The following is a 19996-nucleotide window of genomic DNA, read 5'->3' on the forward strand; positions in this document are numbered from 1 at the left end:
CCATAAAAAAAAGTTAAAAACATAATCTTAGATATTTAAATATTTTTTTAAAAATCAATAATCGGGGAACATCGCAACAGTGAGAGACGTTGAAAGATGTGAAGACTTTGGAGCGTAGTTCAGTTATGTTGGTTGATTCTTTCACGAAATGACAATATTACCCTCAACCGTTTGTGACCTATATGGCTTACCAAATTTGAGGGTGGAATCGTACTTTCGGTAGGTCTGATTCGGTTACTTATTGGTTTCCGAAATCCATGAATCTGGTTTTTTTATTTTTACCTTCTTCCAACGAACGGATAAATACGGATAATAATACAAAAAATAAATTCTATTTACCTATAAATTAGGATTAGAAGTTTTGGTTCAATTATACAAAATCAAAATAAGATATATATAAGCGAATTATTTTAGAATATAAATGGGTACGATATGATTTAGTGTTTTGTGTTGGATATTAAGTTTTGAGGCTGAGAATTTGTATTGATCAATACAAAATATTCCTTTCGTTTTAAAATATACGTCATTTTAGAAAAAAAATTTGTTATTAAATAAATGACATTTTACATTTTCTAAATAATTTTTAATAAAAATTTTGATTTTACCCTTATCTAAAAACATCTCACCTCAATAGACAATTAATGAAAATATGGTTTAATAAAGGTATATATGACTTTTTTTTTGTTTTTTTAAATACTGTGATAAAATGTAAAAAGACAATTATTTTGAAAGGGGGGAATATATATTAACGTTTGAATATCTAAAAAGTGTTTAGTGATAAACACAAAGTCTACTAGAGATTCACATGTACGAATAGTAGTGTTAATGGGACATGGGTAATATTCAATGTTTTTATTTTTATTTATTTATTTTTAAAATCAACATTTATAAACGTGAAAAAAAAATCATGCATGGGAGGGGAAGATCCCCGCTTTCTGATTAAAGAAAATCATGTAAATAATGGTCCCGAAACCAAAGTAAAATTAGTTTGCAAATCTTTGACGTGGCTTGGTTCATTGGAAAATTCAAACATTATCCAATTAGTTCTTTTTTTTTTTGTAAAAATAGTCAGTTCTCTTTTCTTTTTCATACACGAGTTTAATACACTTGGACCGAAGCCCACCTACTCTTGTGGGTTCGCTGTCATTATATATTAATATTATGGAGCCTAAAAAATAAAATCCAACGTATGAATCATCCATGCAAATTTGATACGCTTGATATTTCTATAAACAGATTTTTTTTTTTATAATCTATAAGTTTATTAGGTTTTTGACTAAATTAAATTTTTGGTTTAATATTATTTTTTATTTTTTTAAATTTTATAAAAATAATATATATTTGATTTTCCTGTGAATCTTTTTGTTTTTTTTCATAACTATTTTATATTAACTCAACAGTTGGTGATCCAGTGGTTGATAGATGATAAAGTCATCTTGAAGACAAAAAATAAATAATTTCTAAATCAAAATGATTCATATACAAAGGGTGATCCTAGGATCAGTGTGGATGTAATGGTGATTATAAAAAAAAGTGTTTTATATTAAACAATATTTGATTTTTAAAGAAATTTTTAATTTTTGTTTTTTTTTATGATTTTCATATTTAAATCCAATGTTATTTTTTTTTAATTTAATGAATTTAATTTATGAAAGTTTATACGTAACGAATTTTTGAATTGGTTTTCAGAGATGATTTCTGTCTTAATCCAGAGTAAGTGACACTCACAAAATCTTTTTATTGATTAATTGCTTAAAAAAATCCTTCCCTAATCCCTCTTCCCATAAGGCATATCCTTGGATGAACTCTCTTCTAAATGCCTCGCACTCTCCTTTCTCTTTTCCCGACAAAACAAAGTTTAACCGTTTAATTTATTTGTCTGTGATAATATAATCTTTCATCCTCCTAAACAGAGCTCATCCATATGAACATCATGGTGTCACCATCATGATGATCGCACATGAATGATACCATCATCGCTTTCGTTGAATGCGTGCGTGTTTGACTTTGACCATTATTTATTTATTGGTTTCAATCAATCTTACTATATCAACCCAGATGATGTAAAGCCTCATTTTTCGCTCAAAGAAAATTCTCTGTTTCTCACTACGGCTATGACCCAGCTTCCTCTGCCTCCGTTACTTTATTCGCTCTTCGTCTCTTGCCGAGAACTTCTCCTCCCTGTTCTCCACTTTCTCAAAGTATTCTCGAGGCAAATATCATCCTCCCCTTTTGTTCTTCGATCTTAATTCTTCCTTCTTCTGGAGACGATCGCAGTTTCAGGGAGGGGGTTTGAATCGGAAAGAGTTAAGCTTTTTGGTTTGATTTCGCCGAGAATCGATTGGGTTCTCTTTCCAAATTGGTCAACGGACGAATACGCGTCGAGGGTCTCTTCCTTTAAAAAAAAAATTGTTTTCTTTGGTTATCTGGGTTTATTTGTTGAAGGTCCTGAATCGAGGGTTCCAGATCCTTCTCTGGGGTCAAAACCTTGTTGGGACGTTTTCCGGTGATTAGTGATGAGGGAGGATTCTAGGGTTTAGATTAAGTGTGGGAAGTGGAAGAAATGGAACAAAGATCGTTCCCTGGCTTCGTTTGGTTGATGTTGGTGTTTGATTTGGTTGTCAGAGTCTCCAGCAACGCAGAAGGTCTATTTCTATCTCTGTGGCTTGAAATGTCCATGTTTGGTTGACATTTGCCATGAATGTTTGGAACAAGTCTTTTACCAGAAGCCGGAATTGACTGATATCGGTTAGTGTAGATTCTTGTGACTCGTGTGCAATAGTTAGATGAACTAAAGATTGCCGATTTCTGAGTAGTTTGTTGGTGGAAGGAGAGAATTGGGGTATAATCAGTATGGGGTTATTTGGAATAACTTTGCCCAGTTACTTGGTTCTTTCCAGATTTTGGTTTACTTAGGGTTGCAGGGTTGATTTGAGTTATGTTGTGTAGCTGCGTCACAGTGCTTTACAAGTTAAATTGCTGGAATTCTGATGCTATGATCTCGTCTCAGCTGAAAATCATCGGCTCCTTCTTTTTGCATTATTGGCTGCTTTGAATGATCTGATGTTGTTGCATTCCAATGTCCATTGATCATGGGAGTCAGTCAGCCTACTAGTCCTTGATATAAACTTGGGACTAAGGCGATGTTGATGTTGATGTTTCGGTGCCTTCAGGTGATGCCTTGAATGCTCTGAAAACCAATTTGGCAGACCCTAAGAAGGTGCTCCAGAGTTGGGATCCCACTCTCGTTACTCCCTGTACATGGTTTCATGTTACTTGCAATAGTGAAAATAGTGTTACACGTGTGTAAGTTCCACCTCTCTTTCTGCCCTCAGAATTTGTTCAACTTTTCGCATATAGTGAGAGTTTTGTGTTCTTCGTTTTTGCTCAGCGACCTTGGAAATGCAGATCTATCTGGTGAGCTGGTTCCGGATCTTGGCCAGCTTCCGAAATTGCAGTACTTGTAAGGCATCTCTTTATCGAGCAGATTTTCTTTATTACGGCATCTGTTCATTGTCACATGGGTTTTGTATCTGTTGATTTTCTTTCGATTTCAACTGCTTCAGTTATTAAGGACATAAATTAACTTGAAGTTGTGGTACCGGACCTCTGCAATTATATCATCGATATTAACCTAGACATTGACTTAGCATTGTGACTTATGAAAGACACCGTCTTTTCATCCTGAAGAGTTGAGCTAAACTGCAGTTAGATTCATCTCTGGTGGCCTTTAACTGTAGTTTTCTAAGTCGTGATCCCAATTTTTTTTTGTTCAAAGTTACTGGGTGATTCTGGTTGCCATATCCTGCTTCGGTGCTTCTTAACCTAGCTTTCTGGTTACTAGTTTTATGAATTCTCGTTTTGTGAGTTCAAATATTTTGTCAAATGTATTGTTAAGCGAAGCTTCAATGACAGGGAACTGTATAGCAATAACATTACCGGGACGATACCAGAGGAGCTAGGGAACTTGACTGAATTGGTGAGCTTGGATCTTTACTTGAACAATTTAAGCGGTCCAATACCATCAACTCTGGGCAGACTACAAAAGCTACGGTTCTTGTATGTACCCATAATTTTTTCATCCCTATATGATTGATTATGTTGCATTTTTGTCGATCTACACTCATTGATGATTAATATATATTCTAAAATTGTGAATTTTACTCTATTTTCCTTTTGTGGTCAGGCGTCTCAACAACAATAGCTTATCTGGAGAGATTCCAAGGTCACTGACTGCTATACGTACGCTCCAAGTTCTGTAAGTGTAACCTTGTCACTCAAAATTCCTATGCTGTTTTGGTTTTGTGATTATTGCTCGGCCAACCTCACCATTAACTAAGGCAGAAGATGATATATCATCTTTATATGCCAGGGACCTCTCAAACAATCAGCTGTCTGGAGATATTCCTACTGATGGTTCCTTTTCATTGTTCACTCCTATCAGGTTTTTGCTTCTTAATCCCAGTTTTTCTCCCCCTTTGCTTTCATGATCTCAATTGAATCTGCCATAATGATTTACTAATTGTTGAATCTCATTCACAGTTTCGCCAATAATAAATTAAAGCCCCTTCCTGCATCTCCACCGCCTCCTATCTCTCCCACGCCGCCTTCACCTTCAGGTTTTCCTTTTTGCATGCTTTTTTTTGTTGTTTCTTCAACCCTTTTTTTTCGGTCCGTAATTGCATTACATTATCGTTGTAGCAGTTTGATTCCTCATAAAGAACGCAATCTGGAATTTTACCGTGACCAATTTTTTGCCCTTTGCACACACTATCAACGTGTATACTATCCTCTCTGTGTTGTTTGGTGGGCAATAAGAAGATTTTATTCGGAACCTTTCCTCCTAGGATGTGACCTAAAGCCCGCATGTTACTTGTTATTTTTGGTTGATGGTGGGAAGAGAATATGAAATTGGTGCTGATGGCATTGGTTGCTGATGATACCCTTGAATATTCGGTCGACGGCTTCTTAGTTTCTCTGTTAAATTACATATATAGCTGCATGATTGATAATTAATTAATTTTATTTTACTAAAATAAATTTAGTAGACAGGCATTATCCAGATCCAGAAAAAATCTTGCAGTATAAATATGTATATTCTATAGGAAAAAAGATTCATAAGCGCGAATGTACTTGCACTTTGAAACTATTAATAAACGCGCTTATGAATTGAGACACATGTATGTACTGATAAGCACACCATACCAAGCACATATTTCCGGGCCCTATTTCTCCTCCTGGTTTTGTGAGAAACGACTTCTGTTCGAATTGCTTGAGGATTTGTGATAAAAGATCGAGGTTGTCTGATGCTGAAAGTTTCTGTTCGAATTGCTACTTTCGAATCAGATTTAGTATTTATTTCTCCATTTGAATGATCTCGTACTTGCAGCGAACAAAAATACAGAAGCAATTGCCGGAGGAGTGGCTGCAGGTGCGGCACTTTTATTTGCTGCTCCTGCCATTGTACTTGCTTGGTGGCGAAGCAAAAAACCGCAGGACCACTTCTTTGATGTACCTGGTTAGTTAACTTCCATTGGCCGGTTAGCTTTCCATTAATGCTCCTTTAGCTGATTCCTGGTTTGTTGTCTTCGCAGCTGAAGAGGACCCAGAAGTTCATTTAGGACAACTGAAGAGGTTTTCCTTGCGGGAACTACAAGTTGCTTCGGATAACTTTAGCAACAAAAATATTCTGGGTAGAGGTGGTTTCGGTAAAGTGTATAAAGGACGGTTGGCTGATGGTTCTCTAGTGGCTGTTAAACGCCTGAAAGAGGAACGCACTCAAGGTGGAGAACTTCAGTTCCAGACCGAGGTTGAGATGATCAGTATGGCTGTTCACAGAAACTTGCTTCGGCTACGTGGGTTTTGCATGACACCGACAGAAAGATTGCTTGTCTATCCCTTTATGGCGAACGGAAGTGTAGCTTCGTGTTTAAGAGGTAGGTATCTCGTATTTGATCCTGAAAACTCGGACAGTTCTGCCCATTCCTGGGACAATCCTTTCGGGGTTTGGAATCTGAACCATTTTTACCGTATTTTTTGAAATTGAAAGCATCCTTACCTTCTCTTGTTTTCTTTAAGAACGTACTGATAGCCAACCACCTCTCGATTGGCCAAAAAGAAAGCGTATTGCACTGGGATCGGCGAGAGGGCTAGCCTATTTGCATGATCATTGTGACCCGAAGATCATCCATCGAGATGTGAAAGCTGCGAATATATTGTTAGATGAAGAATTTGAAGCTGTCGTTGGTGACTTTGGACTTGCAAAGCTCATGGATTATAAGGACACTCATGTGACTACCGCTGTTCGTGGTACAATTGGCCATATAGCACCAGAGTACCTTTCCACCGGAAAATCATCTGAGAAAACAGATGTTTTCGGGTACGGAGTCATGCTTCTCGAGCTCATTACAGGGCAGAGGGCCTTTGACCTTGCCCGGCTCGCAAACGACGACGATGTCATGTTACTTGACTGGGTATGTAATACAATCTCCCTTTCATATCCACAAAATCTGCAGTTACAGTGTGTGGGTTATACTCCATTTTTATGGTCTATGCTCTTTGCCTATGCCTGCATTCGTTTTATGGGATTCATCAAGGAAATCTGGATATAAAAGGGCCGGTTTTGGCTGTGGATTTCAGGTGAAAGGGCTACTGAAAGAGAAGAAACTCGAGACACTCGTAGATGGAGACCTTCAAGGGAACTACGTCGAGGAAGAGGTGGAGCAACTGATACAGGTGGCTCTCCTCTGCACGCAAAGCTCTCCGATGGAACGTCCCAAGATGTCGGAAGTCGTGAGAATGCTCGAAGGAGACGGGTTAACGGAGAGATGGGAAGAATGGCAGAAGGAAGAGATGTTCAGACAAGATTTCAACTACCAAACTCATCACCATCAGGCCAACACCGGTTGGATCATCGCTGATTCCGCGTCCCACATCGAAAACGAATATCCCTCGGGTCCTCGATGACCCTTTAACCCTCCCTACCTCGGGTTCTCGTACGATCTACACAAATACCTTCTCCACGCCTGTCTATAGTGCATTCACCTCATTCCTTCCTCTTCTTTTTCGTTTTCCGTTTTCGATTCAGATTCTTTTTTTGTTCTTCCTTCTGGGGTTTGGCATCTTTTCAGTACACATGAACAGATTTGGAGTTTTCTTTTGATGATGTAAGTTTTCATAGGGTTTAATGATTTCAAGTGCCAAAATGGAAATCCCTATTATCCATTTTCTGTATTCCCTAAGTTCCTTTTGAAGAATGTACTTTGAACCACATTTTTGTGTAAACTGTAATTATCACCCGTTTATCATCTCGCATTAATTAGTTTGCTGGATATGCATGTGAAATATTGGTTTCCATATATGTGTCATTCCGTAATCATATGAAATGTTATAATATATGCTTTTTTGTTTCGGTCGATATGTGAATGCACAGAAGAATCAAAGCGAGATCAAGATGCAGCCCCAACCAAAGTTTTTTAAAGATTCTCCAAAAAAAAAAAAAAAGCATACCCTAAACAAGAAATATCGAAAAACTTTTGGCAGTTTTCGGGTTTCAAAGATGCCAAAATTCAGCCTTCTTGATCTTGGAAACGCTTTCGAGCAGTTCCATGGGCGAAACGTTTCCTTGGACCATCACCATCTTCGTCTCGAGATCAATGCTGAACCATTTCACACCTACGCGAACCCACAGAACCATATTCATTATATTATTTCATATATACACGAAACAAAAAACATATGTGTGTATATACATACATACATACATACATACATATATATATATGTATATACAGAGTAAAGAGTCAGAGAACTTGCATGAAGGGACCACCCGTTTTCTTGTTTACACGGAATAATTAAATCCCTTTTTTAATTAGCATTTAATGGATTTGTTTGCCATTTTTACCATATTGATAATGATTTGAATGATCCTCTATGTTACCATGTTGACCAACCACTTGTAACAATATGAGATTACATCGTTTTCAATTTTCATATCCCCGCAATAAATAAATAAATAAATAAGCCAATGTTCATACGTTCTTTACAAGATTCAAAGCATCTCAACATACATACCATGAATTTGAGATATTTTATTAACCGGGGAAACTTTAGAAAGCTTTCACTATTATTAATCTCATGTGCATGGAAACTATATCCTAAACTATTCTAACATTCGCTGAAAAGATTTCAGAACCAAAAACACTAAAAATCCAAAACATGTACGTAGGAATCTCGAATCATACCGTCCATCTTGGAGAGGTGTTTCTTGACCTTACCAGCACAACCCTGGCAATGAATCGAAACCCTCATCACCACAACCTGTAACAAATTCATCAAAATCCCGAAAAATACGATTTTTTTAATGTATATATAAACTCTCATCATAAAAACAAAGATTATTACCATTCTTTTTTTTTATGAAAAATTTATCGTATAGAAACCGCAAAGAAGCTTTTAGGGTTTCATAATATATATATATATATATATAACTTAAAAGACATTAACCTAATGACCAATATAGGATTCATAACATTGTGCAAGTGATTTATAGGGCCAAAAAATGGCCATTTTGTGTATAAAACTCATTAGAGAACAAGAATATGACCCTAAATAAAATCGCATTTTTATATCATTTTCCACCGTTCAAGTGAAACACATAACCTGGAAGACGTCGTTTGGACGTGGACTAAGCATTTTCGTGACTCGAGATTGGTCTCTTGGGACCAATCTTGTTCTCGAGGAGTCGTCCTCCACGCCCGGGTTTCTTGAGACGCAAGGCTTCCTCGGAGGGAGGAAGACGGAGCGGTGTGGATCGTCTACGATGCAGCCCACCATGGTTGCGGTGGACTGGCACATCAACCCTCTCATCGTCTTCATCCTCTTCCTTGCCTCTGCCCTGTTCTTCATCTTCTCCCTCGTTTCTCTCTTTTAATGACAGAGCAGATGAAAGATATTTATTTATAGAGAAGTTTTGGTAATAGTTTTCAAGAGAATTTTTAATTAAATGTCCATAAGAAATAATGCAGAGCCAGAATTGAAATAAGCTCATCCTGTAAACAATTGTAATTCGAGTCTGAAAATTTCTATTTTTAGGGATAATTTGCTAGTGACCTCGATTTTAATATTTTTATTTTTTATTTATTAAAATGGCAGAACGCATGTGATCGATTTCATTTAAAAAAATACATCATTTTTAGTATATAAATGTAGACACAAAACTTATTCTACATTTATATATCAAGAGAAGAAAAAAATAACACATTTAAAATTAACTTGGAAGTAACAATGTGATTTTAGTATTTTATTTTACATGCTCAAAAGTAAATCAGAAATACAGCAAATCCTGCAATATATATATATATATATATATAATAAAAGTTGTGAAGGTAACTGCCAAAAAGCTCTTGGCTCATAGGTCTATGTATGAACTTGAATGGCAAAGGAGTATTAACTAGGGTTGCCAAAAATAGAAAATAAGAAGAGTATGGGGTCAGAAATACAAATATGGAAAAGTTTCAGTCTTTCTCATGTTGGAGTTGACATCACCATTACTAAATTTTGTCACATTCCATGTCAGAAACAATTGCAGGTCCCCATTTTTACTCAACTTATTTCTTCGGACGTTATATCAATGTTCGAAATTAAAATATATAACTAAACTTAATTATAAACTTCATTAGTTAAAATTCAATCATTATTTTTTTTTGATGGATTTTACTCTTTGTATCCATCCCATGTGGATGGTTTAACTGATTATTACTGAAATGCCCTCCCACCAAGCTTATCTCAAGTGCCCTTTAATTGATAGATACATTTACCTCACTAATTTTGATTTGAGGGACGAACAAGCATAACCAATAATCCTTTTTTTTTTGGTAAATAATAACCAATAATTCTCTATTCATCGGAATTCTATTAACTCGAGCTGGGGGCCACCACCTGTAAACAACAAAAGTATTTTTTTATAAATAGAGAAAAAAAGGGTCCCAATCTATAAATAAGGAAAAAACAAATGCTGAAATCATGTCCGTCATTAGAAATAAAATAGTGGTGACGGGTTTCGGTTCGGTTATATTCGGGTTATTTCAATTATAAAAAAACTATAACTATTCAGTTTTTATATAAATTTCGGTTTGATTCGATTCATATTCGGCAAAAAAATTCATTTTTTCAAAAAAATTGTCGATTTTTTGTTTTTTTTTTTTCAATTTGGTTCAACTTCATTTCAGTTTTTTCGGATTTAAAAAATCATAACCGTTCAGTTTTGTTGTTAGGTTCGGTTCAGGTATGGTTATATCTTATTTGGTTCGATTATTCGGTTAATAATCGAAATGACCATGCCTAGTTAGAATCACAAGAGATGTATAACTGTATCATTTAGCCATCTTTAACAATATAAGGCTATAAGCGTTAGTGAAAAGCCTTTTAAATTTTTTTTTTTGCAACCTGTAAATCCCATATTAGTGTATGTATTGCTGTAAAAACATAGGTAAGAGAAAAATTTTCCAACAAATATAAAGGGGCATTTCAATAATAAAAATCCATGAATATTAAAAACAGATTTGTACAAAGGTAACCACATTCTCATCACAACTCTCTTTGAAAACTTCTCTCTTAAGTCTCGGATTATATCCTTTGGAACAACCAACCACATAAGAGAGGACTCAAGACTGTACGATTTGAAATATCCTCCTCTGTGGTCGCGGGAGAAAAACGGGTTACCGAGTTCTTACCAAAGAAACGATAACGGTTACAGCATCGGGTTTCCCGCCTCTGTATCTGTTGTAACCCGCTGCTCGGGCTGCATCCGCAAATGGAGTTCTTGATGAAGCACAACTCCCGACTTCCTGCGCCTTTTCGGCCAGCAACTCCGCTATTTTCTGACATACCGATCCTTTGTTAGCTCACCCGAAGTTTTCTAGTTTTTCAGACTAAAAATGTGGACTTTGGTTCACCGAATCTTTTGGCTAAAGCATCGGATGGTTCGATTTGATAACTGAAGCTCCCGAGTTGATTACCGAAACCCCTTGATTTAAGTTAAGAAATTAGTTTTGAGATTTAACAAATTATGTTTACTTCCGGGTTTGAGGTCTGATTTTACAATGACTCGCCCTTGGGTTACCTTTTGAAATATAAGAGACGCAAGTGTTTGTACCTGAGGTTCCGAATTCTGTTGGAGTGAACTGGAGACCATGGAAACGATTTCTCTCTCATATAGATTGTCGAAGAGTCCGTCAGTTGCAGCGACAATTACATCGCCCTCGTCCAGATTGACACGGTAAACCTGTATCATACATCAAAGCAATATTTAGACATGTTGCCCATATTCTGTTCAAGATTTATCATCACCAATGCCTTACTGCATACCGCTTCTATTTCGAAATGCGGTATAGAAAACCGTTCAATTGAAGCACGTTTTAAGTTATTGCACCATACCTCTGCAAGTTTCGAAGGATCATCGCCTCGCGTTAATTGCAAGGGAAATCCAAACTCGTGGAACATAGGAGAAGACTTCTGCAGTACTGTCCCGTCCCTAATAACCATGAACCCAGAATCTCCGACATTCGCGACGTGGAGTTCCTGGAAATGTATACATGATCAACGAACGATTATATAAAGATCGATGGTTTCACATTCTCCTCTACTCATGCAAGGAACACAAAAGGACCCGAAAACATGATATATGATTGGTGCATTCTTCGAGACAAAAGGAGCAAAATAGAAGCATGTTTTAGAAACTAGGTCTCACATGACCGTCGAAATGAGCAACCAAGGCTGTTGATGATCCATTGGATTTGGTTTCACTCGCACTTCTACCGAGTATTTCAACAGGGTCAGTTATCTGGACACTTTCATCTGAAATAATCTTTTGACAGTTGTTCAAGAGTTCTTGAGCGTATACCCCGGCATTGATTCCTGAAGAATAAACCGATATATTAAAGACGAAAAGCAATTAGACATGAATTCCTGAGAATAATTTGGGTAACCACATGGAGATGGATGACATGTACCTTCAAATGACCATTGACAGACTCCATCAGCAACACCTAACCATCTTTGGTGAGAGATAAAATAAGCATCTTCCCGACCTGCCAATGCCTGGACATTATTATTTCTAAATTACTAACGACTTTATATATCCAAATTCACTTCATAATGAAAAACAATGAAATATCAAGATCAGCAAAAGGATACAATTTGTAAAATTCGATATGCGGAATTCAATGGTCCTTGATAAAAAATGCTTTTTTGCTCAACAAATGTCATGCTTGCAAACTGCCTGCAGTAGAATTCTGCTGAATTATAGTAAAACAGAAACCAAGGGCCTTCTTGAAATTATTAGGTGCTAACTCATTTTCTCGAGATTTCTCAAAATGTAAAACTTTATAGAACAGACTCTGGGTACTGCAGTAGGCAGAGAATAACAAGTACCTTACAAGGCTTTTGAAGAGAGGTGAAACCGGAGTCCAAGTAAAACTCTTTAGGTGCAATTTCTTCTCTGTTTAGCTATCAAACATCAGTGAGAGCAAACCATATGATTGCTAAACATGCAAATACAAGGACAAACCATAACTTACCTCCTTGAAGCCGTTTCAATGGATGCTGGTTCGGTCATGTCAGTTGCAAATAATTCGACATCGTCACCTTTCTTTGCATCCAAAGTTCTTTCCTCTTTTGTGGTTGAAACCACGATTTCAACATCATCAGACCTCATTGTCGCCTTCAAGAAAGATAAAAGTCAACAAAGAGGTGGCAGATTTCAATTCTTATCATCCTTTACTGCCGTTCTCTATCAAATGACACGATTGTCTATTTCCTCTAATAGACAGACACAATTTCTTAAATTGTAATGGTTACCACTTAGGACTCACCACATCAGATTGGTCAGTCACTGACTTTTCGTCCGTCCCATCCACACCATCATGTGTTGCTCCAGAGGTTGGAATGAATTCATCAGGAGTCACAACAGCTGTTGCCTGCTGTTCATCAAAATGATTCGATGTAGGGTCAAAATCTGTGATGGGGTTTATTACTGCATCAAAGTTACCACCATGGCCAATAGTGGAGACATGCATGACCTTGATACCACCAGTCTTCTCCTCTGAAACTTCCTCAGCTTCATGATTCTCAGAGAAAACTTCTGAAGTAGGTAATTCAGATGTTGTTTCGCTTTCTGTATGCTTCTCGGCGATTTCTGGATAATCACGTGTCTCAGAACAGTCCGAAGAAGATGATTTAGCAACTACTTCACTCTCTACAGCGTTCTCCATGACTTTAGGATGAATATAAGCCTCAGCTGCTGCTACACTCTGATTTGTCGTCTCAGAATCCCCAGAAATGGAGACCTTTTTTTCGTGGGAGGTTTTACAAATGGTGGTGACCTTTTCTTCCTTCGAATTCATCTCGGACAAATTAGCGTCTTCGGTCTCGACTTTGTCATCATGCAGAGATACACTCACTGGGCTCGAAGATTCTTTCTTTTTCTTTGAAGGGGAACGCGGCCTTTTACGATCCTTAATCTTGATGACATCGCTACGATTAGCAGGAACAGCTCTCTCCTCCTTAACTGTTTTCACGTTAGAGCTCATCGTTTCTGTCTCCGAATTAGATTTGCCATTAGGAGCTTCCAATTCCGGAAGGTGAACAGAATCTTCCTTCACCGCTTGTTCCGCTGAAACCCCACTGGCTTCTTCTGCTATCTCAGACCCCTCTTCCTGTACTACACTACTCGTTGGTTCTTCCTTTTCAGCATTTCTTTCGATTTCACTCGCATCTCCAAAACGGAAGACATGGCTTCCATCGTGAAGCTCTACACAACAAGTACAGACTATAAGCATTAAGCTCGTTTATCTACTCTAAGCAGTTCTACCCACTATCAATCGTGCAGCACGAAATTCAAACCAGATCAAACCCTAAGACCACAAGTCGAAGACAATCAGATGAACACGTAATTTACAAATTTCTCGTTGCCAATTTCGTTAGTAAGCATCAAAATTCGGAAAATGCTGTCTGAAACAAGGAATTTGAGGAAAATTCGGCGGTTTTCCTGAAATTGCGTCTTTCCTCTCCAAATCACAAGCAACAACGCAATCGACGTAGCGAAGAGACCCATCAACAACCACAGACGAAGAGAAAGGGGGTGAAGAACAGTGAAAGTGAAACCGACTTACGTGTGGTAGAGACTACATCGAACTTCGCCGGAGCAGAATCCAGGGACGGAGGCGACGAGGAAGACGAAGAATGGGAAGGAGAAGTCGAATTGGCTAGTCGGAGGAGCTCGCGAACGGAGAATCTGATTTCACCGGAAAACGAAGAACGGCAGCACCAAGGACGACGGGTAAAGCAAGGAAAGATCATAGGAGGAGGAGGAGGAGGTTTGAGAGAGAGGAACAGATGATCCGCCATGGAAATGAGCTTGTACAGTGTCAGGTGGAGGAGGAGATGATAGAAAAAGGACGAAGCTCAATCATAACGAGAGGTAACCCTCTCTTTCAGTTCGCGCGTTTGTGGTAGAGATTCCGTCATTAAGATTCTCTTTTTCCTTGAATTTATCTGTTTTTTCATTTGTTAGATTTGTTTTTTTTTTACGAAAATAAACATATAAAAAGGTTTCAAATTGTGAAAAGAGAATATATAATTATATTATTATAATATATTTATCAGAAAAGCCTTATACTATACATAAAATTATGCATATATTATATATACAATGTCACATATATTTTGATAAAAATGATAAAACGTGCCATTTATTAAATTAAATAGATCCATTAGAAAGTGCGGGTGAATATTTATTTGTCATCCTTACAGATAAAGTCTCGGGTCGGACAACCTCGGGACAGGAACGACAAGAATCGGATCCTTCAGCTTCATTGAACTTATAAACCTCTCTTTCAATCCAAGTCTTTCTCCTTCCGGAACCTTCCAATCAAACGAGTGCAGCAACGTCGCCAGATTGTACAGAACCATCCTCTCCGCCATGGCTATACCCGCGCACATCCTCCGCCCCGACCCAAACGGAAGATGATGCATGCGCACCGAGTCTTAAATTTATAACCCGATTGCACCGCTAACCGCAAGTATACGGTAGTTGTAGTATCGGGGTCGATCACAGGGACTAGGAACAACTCGTATGCTAATCTATCCTAAATCTAGACCAAAGAGAGAAAAATATTGGTTTTGGAGTGTAGTGTGTGATGATGAAAACGTAAAACTAACGATTAAACAAAAAGTGAATGATGTGATTAGGTAAAATATAAACAATGGATAACGTTGTGGGTTCGGGATCCCTTTAACATGTATGGATATTAGGATTGTGATGGCATGGCTAACGTGACGATTGCCTCTAAATGGAGATTTCAACCTCTTTCTGCAAGATCTTTCCCTCTCAAGCTTAGACCTACTACCTAGAAGATCAAACTATCCATCTCTCGATGGTCTAGATGACACCTAGATGCATTAATATCCCTATCATAAACCCTAAACAAGTCAAACCATCTCTCAATGTGAATGCCTTGTTCATTAGATGTCTAGGACAAAACAACATTCTCATCTGTCTATGATCAATGTTGTTCTAAGATCATTTAATCGAGATTTTGTCAAGATCAAAAGTATGAAGAATAAGACATCAAAACCAATAGAGACAATCAAAAGAGTGTCATGGGTTGGAATGAGTTGATCACTACAATGGTTGGTTTCAAATTGGGGATTTCAAGCTCTTGTGTAAGGTCTTTCTCTCTCAAGCTTAGACCTACTATCTAGAAGATTAATCCATCCATCTCTCAATGATCTAGATAATCCCTAAATGCATTAACACTCCCCATCACAAATCCTAAGTAAGTTAAGCCATTTATCAATGTGAATAACCTACTCATTTGATATTGAGGTCCAAACATCATTCCCATATCTCTATGATCAATGTTGTTCTAAAATCATTCAATCAAGGTTTTGTCAAGATCAAAAGCATGAAGCACACAATATCAAACCAATGAAAACAACCCAAGAGTATCATAGATTAAACCCCAACATCCACACACAAGGGGATCCCTTCCCCACAACTAAAGGTCTACTCCATATTCAAGGAAAGAAAACAAGAAGAAACAAAATAAAACATGAAGAGTAAGAGAGAGAAAGCTTAATATGGTCTTCAATGGTGGATTCTCTCTCCTCTCCTCCTTCTCCAAGCCTTCCCCCTTGTTCTCCAAGTTCTTCCTCCCCCCTTTCCCTCAAGGTGGCTCCCTTCTTTTAAAAATGACTCCCCTAAGGTTAGGAAACCCTAGGTTCTCTTCTACTATCATTGTGGGCTTAGAAATGGGCCAAAACACAAATTGAATTTCGTCAGATATAAATGGGCGGCCGCTCTACATTTTAGGGCGGTAGCCCATTTCTTCTGAGGCTTTCGCTGAGAATATTGCATTTTCGAGCGGTCTCTCTGTATTTCAAGGCGGGAGCCTGAATATGCTTCGCATTTTCGGGCGGTCGGCAGAACTTATGGGCGGCCCTCCTGAATTTTCTGTTAAATCTCGAGGCTTCTATCACTTTAGGGCGGCCAGATCTCTTTTTAGGGCGGTAGCCCATTTTTTACTTTTGTTCCACATCCCGCATTTTCGCCCGATTCTTCTGTCGTTTTCTCCCACATTCCGCGTTTTCGTCCGATTTTTTCGTTGTTTTCTCCCGGAGACTTCACTGCACCACCTGATCCTGAAATGGACAAAACAAGGACCTACTCTACCCCTAGACGACTCATATGCACATGAATCTGATGATAAAGATCCCAATCCACTCATAAAATTCTCAAGTAAAGATGGTGTGATCAAATCCCCCCAGACTTGAACGTTTGTTCGTCCTCGAACGAAACACATGATCGTGAAAATGTCTAAGGCCTGAGAGGTTATGATCAAACTTGAATGGGATCTAAGGTTGGCTTGTCTATCCGGGTAAAAGTCACCGCGAATGGAATCGAGTTTAGCGTACTCTAACCCTCTAGCATTCAAACAAACGACTACTAATGGAACTTCTTTGGCCCCCGTGATCTAAGGTAGATTATACGCATCTTGCCGAGCATGTCTCTCAAACACATCCTATACAATCTTTATGCATGATCTAACCCATATTTTTGTGATTCTACCTCGCCCTATTCTTCTTTCTTTTCATTTTGTTTCCTTTTTTTTTTTTCTTTTCCTTTTCTCTCTCTCTCTCTTTTTTTTTTTTTTGAAACATCCCGGGCTTCTAGGACGTTGAAGTTGACGAGTGACATACCTTTTTGGTATATTCGCCCCACAACTTAGACCCGAGCCATCGGTTTCTAATGCACTCATGTCCTCGAATGATTTTCATTAACGAGCTAATGACAGCGGAGTGTCGGGATGCTACTCTATTTATTCGGGCTTTCTTCTATGCTATGGGCTTACTAAACTTAGAGATAGAAGAATGGTTCTTGGGGAGACGTTTGCGCTTGGTTCGTAGCTTCAAATCCGCCTAGAACTTAGGAGGAAAATCATCCCACATAACAATCGCTCGTTCTAGGACTAGATTGACTATTTCTGCTTCACACGACAATCCATTCAGCTACTAAGGGAATCCCAAGTCCGGTTTCTCAAACCTTTCAAAACAGCCTCGCTCTACTCCCCCCACATCATCATTTGACCAACCTCTTATGCAAATGAGTATATGCATGCCTATACCTATATGAACTTATGCAATATGCAACCTAATTAGAGACCTATCGTGAGACTCAATATACAAATGCACGTAACTCTATTCGGATCTATGATGAAGATGCATACACATTTTTTTTTTTTTTATGAAAATGCAATTATGTAATGCTCACAAGGCTCAAAACTTTGTTAGTGTGTCTCCCCCCAGACATGATTCAGGCACCGTCCTCGGTGTCAAGTCGATGTCAAACGAAAGAAGAAAAGTGGAAGGGTTTTAGATGTGGAACCTGATTGGAGTGTAGAACCCATCCATGGAGAGCTTCTCATCCTTTGAGCGTCTTGCAAGAGTCTTATGAAATGCAAAGAAGAAAAATACAAATGCAATGCTAGGGGTGTAATGTTAGCGCAAATGAGAATCGGAAAATGATGAGATGAATGAGTTGGTGAAGCTCAGAAATAATGGGAGGGCCGCCTTAAAATGTGAGTAGGGCACCCGAAATTTTCGAAACTGTCATTTTGCTCAGAAATATCAGGAGGGTAGCCCGAAAATGAGAGGCAGTAGCCCGAAAATGAACAGATTCACAAAACTTCAAAAATCGAGCGACCGCTAGAGAAAAACAGGCGGTCCGCCTGGTTCTTCTGAGAAAGAGTTGAAGACAGACAAAAAAGGGTCAAAATGTTGGGGGGTTTTTGATTTTTTTTTATCTTTAAAAAGGAAAAAGGTATTTACAACCTCGGGATGCCTCCGAGAGCGCTTGTTTAAAGTCCCTAGCTCGACCATGTTCACTTCATTGCTCAAGGGGGTTCAAAGATATGAGTTGTGTCATCTTCCCTTTTGGCAATAGCCCCTGACTCTTTGTCAAAAAATGGTGGAGGGTAGAGATCTATTCGTGTGACCAATTTTCTTGACATCAATTTATCATTTTCGATTAGGGTCATCTTGCTATCTACCCTATCATATCCAAGTTGAGTCGAACTAATCCCTAGACTGCTCATGATTGGACGTGTAGCCCAAGGAAATAGTTCATGTTCGAACATTAAGGGGAGTCTAGGATTCTTATCTATGTGAATGTGATCAATACAAACTAGCGAACTATCTCCCTTAATATCGTCTATTGAATAACCCATAGCACGCCTAAATGCCCTAAATGCATCGCACAAATCATTCAACTCAAAACCATTCAAAGCATCAATTTCCATGATGGGATAAGAGAAGTTTGCGCAAAGAAATTCGTGCCTTAGCCCTTGTGGTAAAGGTTTGAGATTTACCTTTGGCTTTGTGTCGATTTCCACTTTGGATTTCCCATGTGCGTTGTTGATCGGTTGCTTTGTTTGTATGGTGAATGTGGGATATTTCGTGCTTGTATCCGGATTTGTTGAGTGATCAGTGGGAGAGGCTTCCTTGATCACATCTTCGCTACTCACGTTCTCCAACCTCTCTGCTTCTTGACTTGTGTAGGGCAACAAGTCTATATCTTCGGGTATCCATCCTACATACTCTGTGTCACAATCGAGGTCCAGTGGGCATGTGAAGTCCCTTGGCTTGGAGTTGATTTTCTTTTGTTCCTGCAAAATCTGTATGAGTATGGACTTTATATCAAAATCTACCTCTCGTGTGGTTTGAGATGGTAGAGGGACGTATTCTTCATGGAATGGATCCTCAAAATGGTGATATGCTACATAGCCTTGATCATTGTAGAATGGAGGTTCATGATTTCAAGCTCTTGTGTAAGGTCTTTCTCTCTCAAGCTTAGACCTACTATCTAGAAGATTAATCCATCCATCTCTCAATGATCTAGATAATCCCTAAATGCATTAACACTCCCCATCACAAATCCTAAGTAAGTTAAACCATTTATCAATGTGAATAACCTACTCATTTGATATTGAGGTCCAAACATCATTCCCATATCTCTATGATCAATGTTGTTCTAAAATCATTCAATCAAGGTTTTGTCAAGATCAAAAGCATGAAGCACACAATATCAAACCAATGAAAACAACCCAAGAGTATCATAGATTAAACCCCAACATCCACACACAAGGGGATCCCTTCCCCACAACTAAAGGTCTACTCCATATTCAAGGAAAGAAAACAAGAAGAAACAAAATAAAACATGAAGAGTAAGAGAGAGAAAGCTTAATATGGTCTTCAATGGTGGATTCTCTCTCCTCTCCTCCTTCTCCAAGCTTTCCCCCTTCTCCTCAATGTGGCTCCCCCCTTTTCAAAAAATGACTCCCCTCAGGTTAAGAAACCCTAGGTTCTCTTCTACTATCATTGTGGGCTTAGAAATGGGCCAAAACACAAATTGAATTTCGTCAGATATAAATGGGCGGCC

General features: G+C 38.3%; 4 protein-coding genes across 8 annotated transcripts in view; 1 reads left to right on the forward strand and 3 right to left on the reverse strand.

Moving 5' to 3' along the window:
- The first annotated feature begins 2059 nt into the window (after positions 1-2059).
- On the forward strand, positions 2060-6966 carry LOC104807159 (BRASSINOSTEROID INSENSITIVE 1-associated receptor kinase 1-like). Of its 2 annotated transcripts, XM_010532302.2 has the most exons (11): positions 2060-2645; positions 3174-3306; positions 3392-3463; positions 3916-4059; positions 4187-4258; positions 4373-4444; positions 4543-4619; positions 5390-5518; positions 5595-5936; positions 6079-6473; positions 6640-6966. In XM_010532302.2, exons 1-11 carry the CDS (start codon positions 2564-2566, stop codon positions 6964-6966), a joined length of 1845 nt encoding a protein of 614 aa, XP_010530604.1. In that variant the 5' UTR covers positions 2060-2563. The 2 variants fall into 2 exon arrangements, with proteins under 2 accessions (XP_010530604.1, XP_010530605.1); XM_010532303.2 differs by lacking the exon at positions 2060-2645 and having other exon boundaries at positions 3180-3306; positions 3409-3463.
- A 419-nt stretch (positions 6967-7385) lies between these two features.
- On the reverse strand, positions 7386-8998 carry LOC104807161 (protein SODIUM POTASSIUM ROOT DEFECTIVE 2-like). Its single transcript, XM_010532304.2, has 3 exons — positions 8662-8998; positions 8244-8319; positions 7386-7674 (listed from the first exon to the last, which is right to left on the reverse strand). Exons 1-3 carry the CDS (start codon positions 8905-8907, stop codon positions 7553-7555), a joined length of 444 nt encoding a protein of 147 aa, XP_010530606.1. The 5' UTR covers positions 8908-8998; the 3' UTR covers positions 7386-7552.
- Positions 8999-10513: 1515 nt separating this feature from the next.
- On the reverse strand, positions 10514-14504 carry LOC104807162 (probable protein phosphatase 2C 62). Of its 4 annotated transcripts, none has more exons than XM_010532306.2 (10): positions 14172-14503; positions 13080-13810; positions 12873-12980; positions 12579-12721; positions 12433-12499; positions 12012-12099; positions 11750-11916; positions 11437-11580; positions 11156-11284; positions 10514-10880 (listed from the first exon to the last, which is right to left on the reverse strand). In XM_010532306.2, the coding sequence occupies exons 1-10, from the start codon at positions 14404-14406 to the stop codon at positions 10719-10721; spliced, it is 1974 nt and encodes a 657-aa protein (XP_010530608.1). In that variant the 5' UTR covers positions 14407-14503; the 3' UTR covers positions 10514-10718. The 4 variants fall into 4 exon arrangements, with proteins under 4 accessions (XP_010530608.1, XP_010530610.1, XP_010530607.1 ...); XM_010532308.2 differs by having other exon boundaries at positions 12873-12977; positions 14172-14502; XM_010532305.2 differs by having other exon boundaries at positions 12873-13810.
- Positions 14505-18792: 4288 nt separating this feature from the next.
- LOC104807822 (cytochrome P450 93A3-like) overlaps positions 18793-19996 on the reverse strand; it is a 4790-nt gene continuing 3586 nt past the window's right edge. Inside the window, exons 4-5 of the mRNA XM_010533246.1 lie at positions 18927-19223; positions 18793-18801 (exon numbers count right to left, since the gene is read on the reverse strand). Coding sequence (XP_010531548.1) covers positions 18793-18801; positions 18927-19223 — 306 coding nt within the window. The remainder of the gene's footprint in view (positions 18802-18926; positions 19224-19996) is intronic.

This window comes from Tarenaya hassleriana, unplaced genomic scaffold (assembly GCF_000463585.1).
Source record: "Tarenaya hassleriana unplaced genomic scaffold, ASM46358v1 Cleome13, whole genome shotgun sequence".
Lineage (NCBI taxonomy): Eukaryota > Viridiplantae > Streptophyta > Magnoliopsida > Brassicales > Cleomaceae > Tarenaya > Tarenaya hassleriana.